The sequence below is a fragment of the Beta vulgaris genome, chromosome 6 (assembly GCF_026745355.1).
Source record: "Beta vulgaris subsp. vulgaris cultivar EL10 chromosome 6, EL10.2, whole genome shotgun sequence".
NCBI classification, from domain to species: Eukaryota; Viridiplantae; Streptophyta; class Magnoliopsida; order Caryophyllales; family Amaranthaceae; genus Beta; species Beta vulgaris.
Genome location: NC_079207.1, coordinates 51,725,711 through 51,742,386, shown reverse-complemented (window position 1 = coordinate 51,742,386; position 16,676 = coordinate 51,725,711). Strand labels below are relative to the sequence as shown.

Here is a 16,676-nt window from a genome sequence, read left to right as displayed (position 1 = left end):
GAAGGGTCATTAGTGGTGGCGGCGACGTCAGTTTGCGGTGGTGTAAGAGAAAGGGGAATGGGAAAAAGAGGGAAAAAGCAATGAAAATGTATAGAAATACAGTATAAAATACGTATTTAGGCCTCTCTAAGAAATTATAGGGCGTTGAATAGCAAAAATTAAGAAAGTACAATTTTATTTTTGGAGTATAAAAAATTGTACTTAGATTAAAAATAACTAAGGGGAGAAACCTCCAAAAAAAAAGGGATAGGTACAAACTACAAACAAACTAAGGCCTTGTTCTTTTGGGCACAATTTCAGTCCAGTTCAACTTGTTTCAATTCAGGTCATTTCAGCTACTTTCATCTCACCATTTTACTTCACTCGTAAAGTACTATTGTGTATGGAGATGCCTCCTCTCTTCTCTCTCTCTCTCCAATTATCTTTCAAGGTTTTTTTAATTTTCTTGACCTCTTAGACCAAAAAAAGTCTAATTTCTTCGAAAATTAGACTATTTTGGACCATTATCACTTTTTAGGTTTATTTTATTCTTTACCACTTACGTTGGTTTTTTTTCTCTCCGTCTGTGAGACTTTTTCTTCCCTTTTTTAGTGGATTACTTCTCATCTTTGCTTGAGTTTTCTTGTTTTCATGGTGTTGAGAATTTGAAAGATGATCTGCATCTATGAGGGTTTTTGTTTTTTGAATTTGTCACTTGGAACCACTAGTAGAAAAAGGACGATTTGCGTCCCCTGATTTGCATCGCACAGACACGGAAGTGACGCAAAAACCTATTTGTGTCGCATGACAAACAGAGTACGACGCAAAACATGGGTACAAGTACCAGATACAAGATATATGCGTCACACATGCCTTAAGTGCGTTGCAAAAGATCAATTTGCGTCGCACCTCAATCAACGTGCGACGCACATACCCAGCCCAATTTGCGTCGCACCGTATTTAATGTGCGACGCAGATACCAAGGCCCACTCATTTTTATTTCAAAAACCACGCATGCCGCGTCACTCAACCCTAATTCCTCACTTATTCTCTTCAGCCGTTTCATCAGATATCTCTTTCTCTCCCCCCCCTCTCCTTACTCAACCCTAATTCCTCACTTAATCTATTCAGCCGTTTCATCATATCTCTCTCTCTCTCCACCTCCTTCTCCCTCTCCCTCTCCCTCTCCCTCACTCAACCGTAACTCTGATTTTGGTTTCTCATCGTCTCTCTGGTTTAATTTCTCTCAAATCTTCAGCGACGATTTTCCGCCGAATCTTCTTCTTCACCAACAACGACAACACCATTTCCGGCGAGCGAATCTTCAGCATCGAAGACCCGACAACACCAACATCGACGATTTTTCATCCTTTTTTTCACCGACGAGTTCGAATTCCTCGCTACTGTTTTCTCAAATTCAAGAAGAACGAGATTTGAAGAAAGAACGAAGTTCGCTCTGATTTTGGTTTTAGGTTTTTTTTAAATATATTTAGTGCAATTTCATTCTTGTATGTTAGATCTGATTTTGTTTTTTTAGGTTCATTTTATTAATTTCGTTTTTTGTATTTTAGATCTGAATATTTAAGTTTTTAATTTCGTTTTTTAATTTTTTAATTTGTATAGATTATGGTTGATTGCTTTTGTTGATTTTGTTTTTCAAATTTTTTTTAGTTTTGTTGAATTCGTTTTTAGCGAAGGAACTTCATTTAAATTTGTATTTACACTTCAGATCTTGCTTGGCTTTATCTTTTATTAGTTTTACTGAATTCTTTCTGTTTTTATCTTTTGTTGATTTATAATTTATGTATCTGTTATGTATGCGTTTTTAGTTTCGCTGAATTTCTATTCGCGAATTTCAGTTTAAATGTATGCGCATACGTTTGCATTTTGTTATTTTTAGGATTTGTTGTGTAGATTCAGATGTATACGTGAATTTTTATTTTTAACAAAATTACCCCATTTGCGTCCGATGTACGACTAAGTGCGACGCAAATGGGTCTGACTTGCTGGCTATTGTGTTAATCTGCATCGCATGTTGATGAATGTGCGACGCAGATGGATGATTTGCGTCACACCATGGGCTATGAGTGACGCAAATCAGAGAGCCATCTGCGTCGCACCGTATACAACGTGCGACGCAACAACTTAACAATCTGCGTCGTTTCCGCATACGACGTAGATCAGTTTTGTGTCATTTGTGTCGAGGCCTGTGCCGTCGGACCCAGGTCCGACGCAAATAGGGGTCCAGGGTCCAATTGTTCTTGGGAACCAGGTTCAACAATAGTGGATTGATTGATTCACTTGTGTATCCTCACCTAGTTCTTCTTCTTCATTGGAAACAGGAACATGATGTTGTTCCTTAGGCTTTGTTCCCATGACTTCTTCTTCTTCCAAAGTCTCATCAATAAGACTTTGATCTCTTACCAAACCTATCTCGAAGGCATCATCAATCTGTGTGCTTAGAACAAGTTTATCTGTTTCATCAAATATAACATGCACACTTTCTTCTACGCACATAGACCTTTTATTGTAAACTCTATAAGCTTTCCTACTAGAAGAGTATCCTAAAAATACAGCTTCATCACTTCTAGCATCAAATTTTCCAAGATTTTGTTTCCCATTATTATGAACAAAACATTTACATCCAAATGTTCTGAAATATGTAATATTGGGCTTTTTACCAAAATATAGCTCATAAGGAGTTTTATTTAACAAAGGTCTCACCATGACACGATTTATAATTTGACAAGCAATATTCACAGCTTCGGCCCAAAAGTTCATAGGAAGATCACTAGCTATTAACATAGTTATAGCCATTTCCTCTAATGTTCTATTCTTCCTTTCAACAACACCATTTTGTTGAGGTGTTCTAGGGGTGGAGAAATTATGATCTAAGCCATTGTCTCTGCTAAAGTCATCAAACTTAAAGTTCTCAAATTCTTTGCCATGGTCGGATCTAAGGTGTAGCAATTTTTGACCACTCAAATTTTGAACCTTCTTTGCAAAGACAAGGAATTCATCATAAGTCTCGTCCTTGCTAGAAAGAAAAATAACCCATGTAAATCTAGAGAAGTCATCAACAATAATCAACACATATTTCTTGCCACTCCTACTTTGAATCCTCATTGGTTGGTCCACACAAATCCATATGAATCAACTCTAATGGTCTTGTGGTACTTACCACATTCTTGGACTTGAAAGAGGATCTAACATGCTTCCCTTTAGCGCACGCATCACAAACATGATCTAAATGAAATTAATTGAAGGTAGACCTAAAACTAGTTCTTTAGAACGAAGTTTGTCAAGCAAAGAAAAACTATCATGACCTAGACGCATATGCCATAAAACAGAATCATCATCAATAACACTAAGGCATGTAAACTTGTTTTTGGGAACAAGGTTAAGATCCACAACATATGTGTTCCTTTTTCTTGTTCCTTCCAAAAAACATCCTTTGTGCTTTGTTGACAATTAGACATTTTTCACTATTAAACTTCACAAGTTCCTCTTTATCACAGAATTGGGAAATACTCAACAAATTATGTTTAAACCTATCAACTAGAAAACTTATCTATGGAATGTGACGATGACTTACCAACTTTCCCATGGCAACTATGTTACCTTTCTTGTTGTCACCAAAAGTCACACTTCCACCATCATAGGCTGAGAGTGAGAGAAATCTTGATTTATCTCCGTCATATGCTTAGAACAACCACTGTCTAGGTACCATGTGTTGTTCCCCCTCACTCCAACCTGCAAGAAAACTAATTGTTAGAGTTAGGAACCCAATCTTTCTTGGGTTCCTTTCCTTCAGGAACAATAGATTTCTTTTTCCAATTATTTACTTGTTTCCAAGTTCTCATTAATGCGACCAAGTCTTTAGGACAAGAGTTCCAAAATGACCAGTGTTCCCACAAAACATACAAACTTTATCACTTGGTAAATCAACTCTCTTTTTAGGTTTTTCAAATTTCTTTTTGTGATTAAAACCAAGACCTTCGTTCGTTTTGTTTGAGGGTTCTTAATCCATTTGGAATAGGTAGTTTTCTTTTCATTTCTCATTGTGCAGTTCCCTTCAAGTTCCTTTTTTCTTTTCCAAAAATGAAACATGATTTTTCAATTCGTTTATTTCAGATTTGAAACTTTGCAAGGGAACTGACTTAATGTCAAATGAACTATTCAGGAACAAACTTTTTATTGATAACTCAAGGCTTAACAAGTAGTTCTCATTTTTAAGTTTTCGAAATCCTCTTTTAATTTAGATTTTTTCAAACAACTCAAAAAATTTTTCTCAATATCAGTTCGAACACTTTTAAGCCAAGAGGTATGTTCCTTTACAACTTTAAAGCATGTTGACATTGTTTTAGTTTAATGGCTCATCTTTGCAATCATTTCACGCTCAAACAATAAACTCAAATAATTTTTCTTTACTTAAAGAATTAAGACGAGTTTTGATGGTGTCTAGACTTGCCTCAAGAGATTCAATCTCTTCATCAGATTCGAATTGTCAAGAGCCATAGACAGAAGTTTGCAGTCTCCTCATTTGGTTGAGGATCATCTTCTTCTTCGGAGTAGATCTCCCCATGCAGCAACCATAGCTTTCTTCATATCAGATCGAGTATAGGAATTTTGTATTCCTTGTTCCTATCTTGCTCTTTCCCTTCCTTTGCCTTTCTTGTTCCCATTGGGGACATCCTTGATAAGTGTCGAACTGCCACACTTATGACAAACAAGTTTGTTAGAATATTTCTTATTCTTACCTTTGTATCTCCATTCTTCATGTTCCTAAACATTCTTTTGAATTTTCGGACCATGAGAGCGGATTCTTCTTCATCATTTCTGAGTCTTCACTTTCATCAGCTTTTAAGGAATCGATTTTTGCTTGGACATGTCTCCATTCTCATTGTCCAATTGCAACTCATGAGTCATAGGGAACCAGCAAGTGTTCCAGTTAGAACTTCGTAAAGTCCTTAGTTTCTTGTAAGGCAGTTACCTTAGCCATCCATCGATCCCTAGGAAGGCTCCTTAGGACCTTTCGTACCTGTTCCTCAGATGTAATCACTTTCCAAGAGATGTTAGCTCATTAATAATATTAGTAAAGCGTGTAAACATGTCTTGGATAGACTCTTTTGATTTCATTTGAAAAGTTCATATTGGTTCATCAAAAGATCTATTTTTGATCTCTTAACTTCACTCGTACCTTGATGAGTGACTTCAAGAAGATCCCAAATTTTTGCGGTTTTGATCCCATGACACGATTGTGTTCATGAGGTCCAAGACCACAATGAAGAGTTTTATAGCAAGAGCATTAATTTCCATCTTTTCGAAATCTCTTTATCAAAATCAATAATGATTTAGAATTACCTCATTCTTGTCATTAGTGGTAGTGACTTCAAAATACCTACCTCTATGACTCTCCATACCTGGTAATTGTCGGCTTTGATAAAGATCTCCATTTGTTCTTCCAGTAAGTGTAAGACTTACCATTGAACATTGGTGGCCTCTAAGTAGAGTACCCTTTTTCGAGTCTCTCTCTAGTATTCATATTTTCAAAGATCTTGAACTCAATAGGGTTTCCTGTAATTTAGAGCTCCCGCTCTAATACCAATTGTTGTATAATATGAGCACTATAAGAGGGGGTGAATTATAGTGAGAGAATAAGCTATACTTTTTGCGGAATTAAAAGTAAAGTTGGGAACAAACAATCGGAGCACGAGAGATTTTAGCGAGGAAAAACTTCCTAGGCCTAGTAGGAAGAAACAACCTCGACCACAAGGGATTTTAAACAACTTTCCACTATAATAGGCCAAAACAACTCGTTTACAACCTATTACTTTTCTCTCGATTTCAACTTAAGTCACTCAACTCAAGTTCCCAACGACAGTTCCCACGACTGTCGTTCCTCTCAAACTTCACTAAAAGTTCCTTTCTCTTTCTCTTGCTTCACTCAAAGCTTCTCACACTTACAAGAGTTCACTCAAACCCTGTAATATCCCGAAAATTTAAACTTCTCTAAATAAATTATTGATTAAAATTTTCCTTTAATTTTAAGGTATGACTAAATTTTTGTCACTCTATATCCACGTAATAATAATTAATCATCAAACATATATTATGTATGGCTAGAGTTGCAAATAATAACAAGTTATGTAAGATGATTTCATTAGTTAAAATAAGAAAAACAAATAGATAACAAATAGATGGCATAAAAATGAAAAAGGAAAAAAGAAAAGAAAAGGAAAAAGGAATAAAGAGTAATGAAAATAAAATAAAATAAAATAAAAGAAAAATAAAATAAAAATGAATAACAAAACAATGAAACAGTAGCTTTCTTCTCCATCTCGGTTTTTCTTCACAAAATGACCCACCATGAGTTTCCAACTCTAAAATGATTTATTTTGCACAAACAAACTCAACCTCCATTAAAAACCACAATTCAATCTAAACCCATCCAAAAATCTGATATTTATCAAACAATGCAACCCACCCATGGATTTCTAAAATCAAAATGAGTTTCTTGCATACAATCAAACTATCTTCAAATAAATTTTCATACTCAACCCGAAACATCCAATAACCCATTTTTGATAATTCAATTCCTTTGGGCAGAAATTGAAACTCAACCATGGCTATAAATAGCCATGTTCATCTCCTCAAACCATTCACTCAAACCACTTGAGTTTTCGTCGGAAAACCGCCACCCAAATCAGCCTCAAATTCCCCTGTTTTTCGCAACTCTCTCTCTCCTCTGTTTTCATTCAGCCACCGTAGCACCGCCACCCTCCACCGAATACCACCTTGCGCCAACCACCACACCTTCGCCAACCCAGCCGCCCTTTTCCGTTGCCCTCATCTCTCTCTCGCTCAGCTTCTCTCTTCCTCGCCCAATTCGTTCTCTCTCTCCTCTGCCTGGTCTGCTGCGCGCACCGCCAGAACCACCATGCCCCGCGCTATCCCGCCGTGCCTTCAGTTCTTCGCTGCCTCGCCTCGCCTCGCCGGAGCTTCGCTCTTCCCCCCCCCTGCTGTCTGGTTCGACGTAAAGCAGAGGTATAAGATTACCTCTTCACCTACTGTTATAAGTTTTTAGTTTAAGCCCAACATATAACATTATAAATTACTCTTGGACTTTGATTTAATGCTATGAATATATTAAGTGGGCTAAATTCACTAATAAATCAGTAAAATGAAATGGTCTAATTGATTATATTAATCGATTTCATTAGCTTAGTATCTAAAATATAATAAAAGACTCATTATATTATTATATAATACTTGTGATTCAATAATTAATAAATAATTAAATAAAGATAATACTTAATGGTGTATTTCATATAACTTAATATATCAGCTAAAGAATGATGCTACTAGTCAGATTTACGCAGGCACCTACATACATATATTACACGAATAAAATAGTTATATTACGAGGTCTATAATTACAAGTTATCAAGCTGGATTCATGAATCATGGGATTAATGGCTATTATTTTGATTAAATAACGAATATGTTTAAAGGGGGGGTCTTATGGCTAATAAATGATTAAATGATGATGTAGTATGTGATAACCTTAATATTATATTCCATATAATTATAATATATCATCAACTAAAGAGTAATATTAATTAAGTATACTTGTTAAATTTATATATTATAAAGTAGCAGACACTTATGTATAGAGTTCAGATTTCAAGAATTAAAGTGTTATATTACGAGGTCCATAAGTACGTTATTAAACTTGAGTCATGAACCATGACACCAACGTCCCTTTTAATTTATAAAATGACGAACGAATATGTTTAAAGGGACCCTATGACTATAATTTCGAACTAAAGGTTAACAAGAGTATAACATGATCTTAATGTTCAATTTATAAAATACGAAATGGTTATAGCAAGACGTTCATGCTCACAAATAATGAATTACGACTTAGACGCTAAGTTGTTAAGTGGAAAGGGAGCCTACGACTTTATATTAACCACGCACCAAAGAAGTTAATATATAAAACTCTTACACACCTCCTAAAATGGACACATGATGGAAACGGATCAAGAAACTCAAATTTAGAATAAAATATTAACAAGTCTTTTTATTAATCCCTGAATTGATTAGATTAAACGGAAAGGATATTACAGCCTTCCCCGGCTTTCAAGGATATTAAGCAGGAATCCAGGTAACATCTATTGCTAACACCCACGATCCCCTTCGAAATGTGTTTATGAAATGATGTTTATAATTATGTAAAGGATTTTGCGATGTGATTCTTATATGGATTGTGGGATTAAATTGATTTCGAATGAGTTTCGAATGATGATCTTATGACTTATTATAGTATGATTCATGAAAGATCTATGGCTTATGCCGATGAATGCTAAACGAACGAAACATGATAAATAAAAGTGAAAGAGGTTCTGGTAGTATAATGTTACGCTTATCTACTTTATGGTCGTGCACGTACCTTCGCACCTGTCGTACACCCGAAAAGGGAGCTGGGCTCCTTGAGGGGTACCGCATGCTATTTTGGTGCGAGCGGTGTATCCAAAAAGGGAGCGGGCTCCTTGAGGATCATCGCATATGGTGTATCTAAAAAGGGAGCTGGGCTCCTTGAGGATCATCACATGGTGGTGTACCCAAAAAGGGAGCTGGGCTCCTTGAGGGTCATCACATGTCTATACTCGCCAGTTACCAAGCTAAAAGATGAAAAGATAATGGGAACTTATGAAGTATCAAGATGCTATTTACAACTGTTTACTTTGCTATTATTTCATTACGAATTTGAAATATGTTTTACTATATTTTTCTCCCTGTTTGCAAATAAAATGAATTGAAATGAATTTACGCTTGTTAAGTATGTTACTGAGTTTCGGCTCATGATGTTTTTTTTCTGTTTTAGATATGAGCATAGCCATTGCAAGTGCGCTGTTAATAAGAACATGTTCAAGGGAAGTGTGCGTAATGTGTTGGAGAAATTATCATTATTATTTGAGTCGAGTATTTATGTATAGTTATCAAGGACTATTTAAGGTTGCTATTAGTGGGCCATATCCCACAGGCTTAAGTTCATTTCCGCTGCTAAGTATGAGCAATTGTGTTTTATTAAGGCTATGAATTTTCGGGGCGTTACAAACCCTTAACTCAAAAATACAATTTGTAAGACAATGGAAGAGTAATAAACTCTAATAAAAGAAGTATGAATTCTCTTAGGAAAGGCATTGACTCTTTTAGACAACTAAGAATAATTAGCTAAGTCAGACACAATTTGTTCTAAGGTTTTAGGCGCCTATTTATAGACAATTAAGACTAGCCAATTTTTATCCACTACTTAATCCATTATCCCATGATGTCCATGACTTTAATTAATTAAATAGTTTAAATAAAATATTCCTTGAGAAGTAATTAATCCACTGACCCACTACTTATCTTAATTAATAAGAGAAGCAATAATGTATTACGTGGTTTTACATACTTGAGGAATAATTAAACTCATTTAAATTAATTAATACTTGGGAAATAATTAACCAAGCCAATTAATCCACTAACTAAAACGAGTAGTAGACGTGATAGCAGGTTTTTAGGGAGTAAATAAAATATTTACTTTAACTAGATTTTAGGAAAATATCTTTCAAAAATAAGTTTGATTAAAACGAAAATCAGTTTTATAATTTAAAACGAAAATCTTTAAAAATCGGAAAGTAATTTTATTTTGAATACAAAATCTTTTAGTTTAAATAAAATATAAAAGATAAGATTTAAAATCGGTTAGATAAAATCAGAAAATCAATTTAAATCTTTTCATAACTAACTAAAAACAAATTCCCTATAATAGTGGATCTTAATTAAAACTACCCTAAAAACTCTAACTACTTATTAGGCGCACACCTAGAGTTAGGCGCACTACTTTTAAGTTATTTAGGTGTTCCTAAACCATTTTATAAGTCTTGTTCCTTAACCTTGTTCGTAACTGTGCCAGGTCTGTTCCTGTCATGGGAACAGAACCAAGTTCCTTTCAGAATTCACCACAAAGTAAATTGAGCTTTCACTCAACGTTAACATGAAGATAATAAATACACCCTAATGTATTCTAATCTTCACTCCATGCTTGATACTTCATCACTCGAACATCTTCACATCGATCTTTGATTGATTCTCCGTTTTAATCTTCAATCAAGTATTCTCTTTACTCGAGAATGAATTACCTAGCAACAACATAAATAAAATACACTATGACTTTTGTGGTTAAGTCATCTTCAAAACTCAATGGTCAACATCTCTCATTCTCTCTCTAGGGACTTTTTTTCTTTCCTTACACTCCATTTTTTGAAAGAGAGATATTGACATGTGCATCACTAATTCTAAAACCACATGAGTATCATGGAGACTTTGGAAAATGTGTGGTTACATAATAGAATTTTAATGAAAATGCAAGGGCCAACACAACATGAAAATCCTAAATTTTGTTTGTCATGCTATAATAAAGATAATATGAGAAACAAGAAAAACTAATATAATACTAATTTATATTATCTTTGGGTGAACTAAAATGGAAATTTGCATTTATAAGATTAAAAAAAGTTAAAAATATTAGTTCCTTATCAGATTTCTATGTTTAAAAAGGTATTTTCCTTCTCCTCAAAACTCTATATGACATTGAGACTTGATACAAACCTTTCTCTCTCTAACTTTTTCCTCTGCCTTCTCTCTACAACAAAAACACGTCTAACCCTAGAACTCGCCGGAGATCCCGCGCCGCGCAGGTTTCCGGCGGGTCTCCCACGAGTTCCAATGTTCTTTTCTTTGTCTTTTATGTCGGTTTTTACATCGCTTACCGGTTGCTCGCTTTTTCGTTGTCGGGTCGTTTTTTAGTCGTTTTTTCAGTTGCTCGTGGCTTGTTTTTCGGTCGCAGCTTCTCCCTCAAGCTACCAGCCTTTGCTTCCGACCTATCGCCGCCGCCTCCACCATCCATCGTGAGTTAGTTTCGTTTGGGCTCCCCCTCTCCCCTGTTTCGTGGTTAGGTGTTTCTCCCTCTCCCCTTGTTTATCAGTTTCGGGCCTCCCCGTTCCCTTCCCCCTAGTTATCAGTTTCGGACCTCCCCTTCCCCCTCCCCTTAGTTATTAGTTTTGGGCTCCCCCTCCCCCTCCCCCCTTAGTGTCGAATCAGGACAAAAGTCAAGGTACTGGGCTTTCCCCTCCCCATCCCCCTTAGTGTTGTGTAAACAGTCTCTCACGGTGGTTGTGTTTCCCCCCCCCCCTCCCTCACCTGGTGTTGCTTTGGATATTGGAAGTGCGTTTCCTTTTACGTTTAATTTTTTGTTTTTCGTTGTGTTTTTTGTTTGGATTAGTATGGTGTTGCTGATTAGTATGGTGGTGGTGTTTGTTAAATTCATCTGTCTAGGTGGTTGGTTAGAGTTAGAGATTTCATGTTTGGGGTTTGATTTATCCGGTTTTCATAATCGGACTGTTTTTTGAGATCTAACCTTAGTTAGATTTCAATCTCACTTGGTAATGATTTCATTTATCATTGCCTTGACAAAACGATATCTGAAGACGGCTCTCCAATTTGTTAAATGGGTTTATAACGCGTCAACTTATTTGAGTTTTCCCATGATGGAGAAATCTCAAAAAATACCCTTCCAAAAGGGTATTAAGTCACACATAAATGTGACTCTTGCAGGAACCTTGACCTGAAAAATGGTCCTGTAGTGAGTTCATAATCTCGTTGTTCCTTGGTTTCCCCGCTCGTGAAATCAGCCTTCTCTTCCCACTGCTTTCCGCAGGATTCTGGCGCTCATCATCTACCCGAAGAAGCGTCATCCACCAAATCGAGTTTTTTTTTATTATAATTTAAGTTATGTATGGTTTTGTAGTTGTCGTGTAATAGCGACCCCAACTCAGTTTAATACTTTAATTTCTTTATGTTCGTTTGTTTGTTTTTAGCATTAGGATGTAATTTTGTTCTTAATTAATACACATTTTCTCGATGTCAAAAAAAAAAAACCTCTATATGACACAATAAGATATCTTTCAAATGCAAAGCTACATGTAGTACTTGTGCATCATCAAAGAAAAATATGGTAAGGACAAATGGCTTACTAGATTAGAACCATACAAGTCACAATATGTCAAAGGTTAGTTTATATTCCATCCTTTTTTTAGTTTATTCATTTCAGTTTCAGAGTGAATGAAGGAAGAAGTACAAAAATATAATAGACAAACTGAAAAGGTGGAAAAAGAAATTAAAAAGTACGTTAAAATATAAATAAATACTAGTGATTGATATAATGGAAAAAAATAAAAAGTAAATATGATATGTAAAAAAAATAACAATATGTAAAATTAAAATAATGTATAAATTTTAAAAAAAAAAATTGAAGGAAACCTATCAGGTGCCTTGGCAGTCAAGATGAACCCGATGGCTAGGAAATTCCCCTCTTAAAAAATGTCACAGATGAGACTTAATTTTGTTGACTAGATACAAGCTTCATCAAAACACGCATTATTTGTGCCTAGAACAAATCCCGGCCACACTTATGAAGTCGAAGTTACAGGCTCGTGTGTATACCTTTAACAAATTAATTAGCTACGAACTAATCATAAGTTTTACGTAAAAATTATCAACATGCATATCATATTGAAAAAGCTTACACCAAACAAATGTAAAAGTGATAACTACTATAAGTAATGACTTTAAGAAATTAAAATATAAGTACACACTTTGTAAAATTAAGAATATCCAATAGCAAGTACCCAAAAATCTTTTCAAGGATCATTTTCTTTATAGCATCTATTTCTCCACCAATGACCAAACCCAATAAACCTAGTACATCAAAAGCTCAAATTACATGACATCATCCCATCTAAAAGTTATTTACTCTTTACATAAACATAAGACAACAAGAAAACAAATTAAAACATACCTAACAAGACAAATACAAGTACTAACACTTAACTAAAATGGGATCATATATCAATAAGTCATCACTCATGATCAAATATAACAAATTAATAACCAATTAATGAGTATTAATTAAGCAACCAAATTAAGATCAAGATGGGTTGTTGATATTATTGTCAATGATGTCACTCTTCTTACCCAAATTGTGCTTGTTGTTATGCATCCAAACCTTCAAAACTCTCCTTTTAACCCCAATCTCTTGGCAAAATTGTTGCACCACTTCCTCTTCTTGCTTTTGAATTTTCCACCCAACTTTCTCAGCAAATTCCATCATTTTCTCCTTTTGTTCTTGACTAAATTTAGTCCTAAACCTCTTCTTAAGAACTTGATTATGATGATCATGATGATGAGGGCTTACCATCATCATCCTACCACCATTCCCATGATGATGATGATGATCATCAGAATGATGATCTGAAAGTGTGTAAGGCATGTTGATTGTTACTGACCTTGGAAATGGGACAAGTTGTCCTGCAGATGATCCTGCTGTAGGGTACCCTACACCACTACCCAAAATTACCTTTCTACCCCTTGTGCTAAGAAGGTGAGAATGTGGTGTAGAAGGGTAAAATTGAGAATGTGTAGAAGGTGGTGGGATTATCACCTTATTCTGCTGTTGTTGACCTTCAATTTCTTTTCTATGGAAGTTTCTATGGCAGTTGCAAACTGAACAAGTGAGAAATTCAACACTACCTTCTTCTCCACTTGGCATAAACTCTCCACATCCATCTGTTGCATTTCCTCCCATGGATGCTGCATGATTCTTCATGCATTCCCTATATTTTATGATCATCATCATCTTCTTTTTCATGCTACCCATACCATGACCATCATGGTTATCGCCACTATTACAGTTGTCATCATTGATATCACAGTCTAACTGATGATGTTGATGTGGATGATCATCCTCCTCCAAAATGGTAGTAGTAGTAGTGATAGTGCTAGTACCATTGGAATTGTTTGATGGGATTATGTTATGATGGTTATGGGATGATGATGATGATGGATCATGGTGATGGCGATGATTCGTGAGCCCATGATGGTAACCATGGACTCCTACAAAAGCACTATTAATTGGCATGGGGATCTCTGCTCCTTCTTCATGTCCTGAAAGTTCCATTTTTTTATGTGTTTTTTTAAAAGAGATAGATTAAGGAAGCAAACAAAAAAGCTATTACTAAATAAGAATCACAATGGATATTATGTAGGATTTTTTTGTGGGTAGTCTTAAATTCCTAGGAATGTCTTTCTTTTAAAACTAAATAAAACTAATTTTTACTCTCTTCTATGGAAACAAGAAACGGTCCAAGAAGTTATTACATAGTTTAAAAATAACCTTTCCAAAAGAAGGTTAAAATAAGAAAACAGAAAATGAGACATAAAATTGAGTGTATGCTAAAAATCAACTGGGTGACAAGATCTTCTATTAAATGAAGAAACTAGAAAGGGTAGCTAGCTTGGTGACCACCATTTTACAAGATAAAACCTGTCACATGAAAATTAATGACAAAATAAAGAAAAGAGTAACAAGAATAGTAATAACAAGAAGAGGTTAAATAATTTAGAGTAACATATGGTACAATAATATAATTTGGCAAAACTTTAAAGAAGATATAATGGGTGTGTTTGTAATGGGAAGGAAAGGAAAAATAATGTGGGAATGCATGCAATATAATATGAAGTTACATTATTTTAAGGGTGACAACCAAACAAAGGAAGTATAGAGAGATTGAAAGAGAAGAGAGATTTGGAGGAGGGGTTTGGGTAGTGGAGCTCTAAACCAGCAGCTTAATAGGTGTAGTGAAAGGTAAAAAATAAAGGAGATAGAAGACAGATAATACTTTCTTTGTTTTTATTTTAATTACACCCTTTTTCTTTTTTTTAAGAAAATTATTGTCAACTAGAGTCTTATTAGATTTGTCTTAGTGTAAAGATTTTAAATATTAAATTTTTATAATTTTTACTTTAATTAAAGATATTAACATTTAAAGAAACATCTCCATAAACGTTAAAAAACAAATAGTTAATTAAAGAATAAAATAATTATAAGATAATGGGAAAAAGAAAAAGAATAGTACTACCTCCGTTTCAAATTAATTGTTACACTTTGATATTTTACCCTATTCACAAATCCGCACTTTGACCCTCGTTTGTGATTTATACGTGAATAAAAGCATAGTCATGTGGGATATTGTTAGATTCGTATCAGTATGTATTTTATTAATATGTACTTTTATAATTTTTACAAATACAAAACTAAAGATATATGTCCTCAAAGTTTTGCATTGACATGCGTGAAAAGTGTAAGTGTAATATACATTAACTTGCATGTTTACCTTTTATACCAAAGTTTAACCGAAAAAATAATAATAGAAATTTGGTTGGGGGGAGGGGTGGGGAGATTAAAAAAAGGAAAATACAAAAGGAGGGAAGAGGGGTGTTTGCTTTGCTTGCAAAATCAGACACCAATGTTTTACGCCATATATTTCATCAGGGCTGTGTCAGTGAGTAATGGAGAGGACAATCTAGACAAGATCGTATAGAGTTGTCTTTTATTTTCAAATAATATTGGTTATAAAATCTGACTTGTCATTCTACACTAGGATTTTTTATTGACTCTATAAATACGTTTTTTTTATATTGTATTTCATCCGTTTCATTTTATTCTACACGCTTATATTTTTTTACGTATGTCAATTTAAAACTTTTGATGACATATATCTTTAGTTTTGTATTTCTAAAAATTATAAAAAGTACATATTAAAATACATGTTATGATGAATCTAACAAGATCTCACATGACTATATCTTCATCAACGTATAAATCACAAATAATAGTCAAAGTGAAATTTGTGAATAGTGTAAAAATATCAAAGTATAACAATAAAAATGAAACAGAGGGAGTATTTATATATCATTTTATTTCTTTCCCTCTCTTCTCTTTTATAACTTTCCTTTGCTTTCTCTAGAGGTGATCATGGGTCGGACCGCGCTTGAAAAAATTGCCCATTGGTTGGGTCAGGCAAAAATTTTGAGCCAAATTTTTGTGTCCAAAGCCTGCTATTTCGGACCAAAATGAGCTGGCTTTTTGGGCCAAAAATAAACAAAAAAGTCATTTTTGGCTTGACAAAAGCAAAAAAAACGGGCCAGGCCCTATCGCGGGCCAAAAAAATCTGCCTAAACCCGCCCAAAAATCGAGTTGGGTCGGGCGGAAGTTGATCAGGTCTACTTTCTCCCTTCTCCTTCATCACCGCCACTAGAGTTGTCACCGCCGCCTCCACCACCGACCTTTTTTACGCTAATAGCCATTTGAGATTCGTTACATTGGGGTCAAAGTGGATCTTGGCTTCCATAACAGCCAGGCCAACCACAACCTTTTTCACGCTATCAGCTACTAAAAGTGCAAGTTCAACAACCTCCGAATGGTTGTTGCATGTCATTTCTTAAATTTTTAGTCGACGGACAATTACTTAAAAGCGTGTATTTTCTATAGTTTCTCTTAATGTTTTAGACTACAAAAGCAACAACAATAGGGCTGCGATACTATTATTCAACCCTAAATTATGAATAATAAAAACCCCTCCTCGTCGTCGATTTAATGATAATGACAATAGAAAGCATGACTATTATTTGAGATACTTTGAATAATAAAAACCCCTCCTCGTCGTCGATTTAAGCATCAATGAATCGTATTTGGGCTGCAATGTATATTCAACCCTAAATTATGAATCATACCACCACTACCACCA

General features: G+C 34.9%; 1 protein-coding gene across 1 annotated transcript; it reads right to left on the bottom strand.

Annotated features, from left to right (window-relative positions):
- Nucleotides 1–12,188: 12,188 nt before the first annotated feature.
- LOC104897002 (zinc-finger homeodomain protein 3) lies at nucleotides 12,189–14,862 on the bottom strand. Its single transcript, XM_010683803.4, has one exon. It carries the CDS (start codon nucleotides 14,045–14,047, stop codon nucleotides 13,019–13,021), a length of 1,029 nt encoding a protein of 342 aa, XP_010682105.2. The 5' UTR covers nucleotides 14,048–14,862; the 3' UTR covers nucleotides 12,189–13,018.
- Nucleotides 14,863–16,676: the final 1,814 nt, after the last annotated feature.

Bases quoted from the DNA above. Each gene is read 5' to 3' on its own strand.
- LOC104897002 (XM_010683803.4), bottom strand. From the start codon at position 14,047: ATGGAACTTTCAGGACATGAAGAAGGAGCAGAGATCCCCATGCCAATT.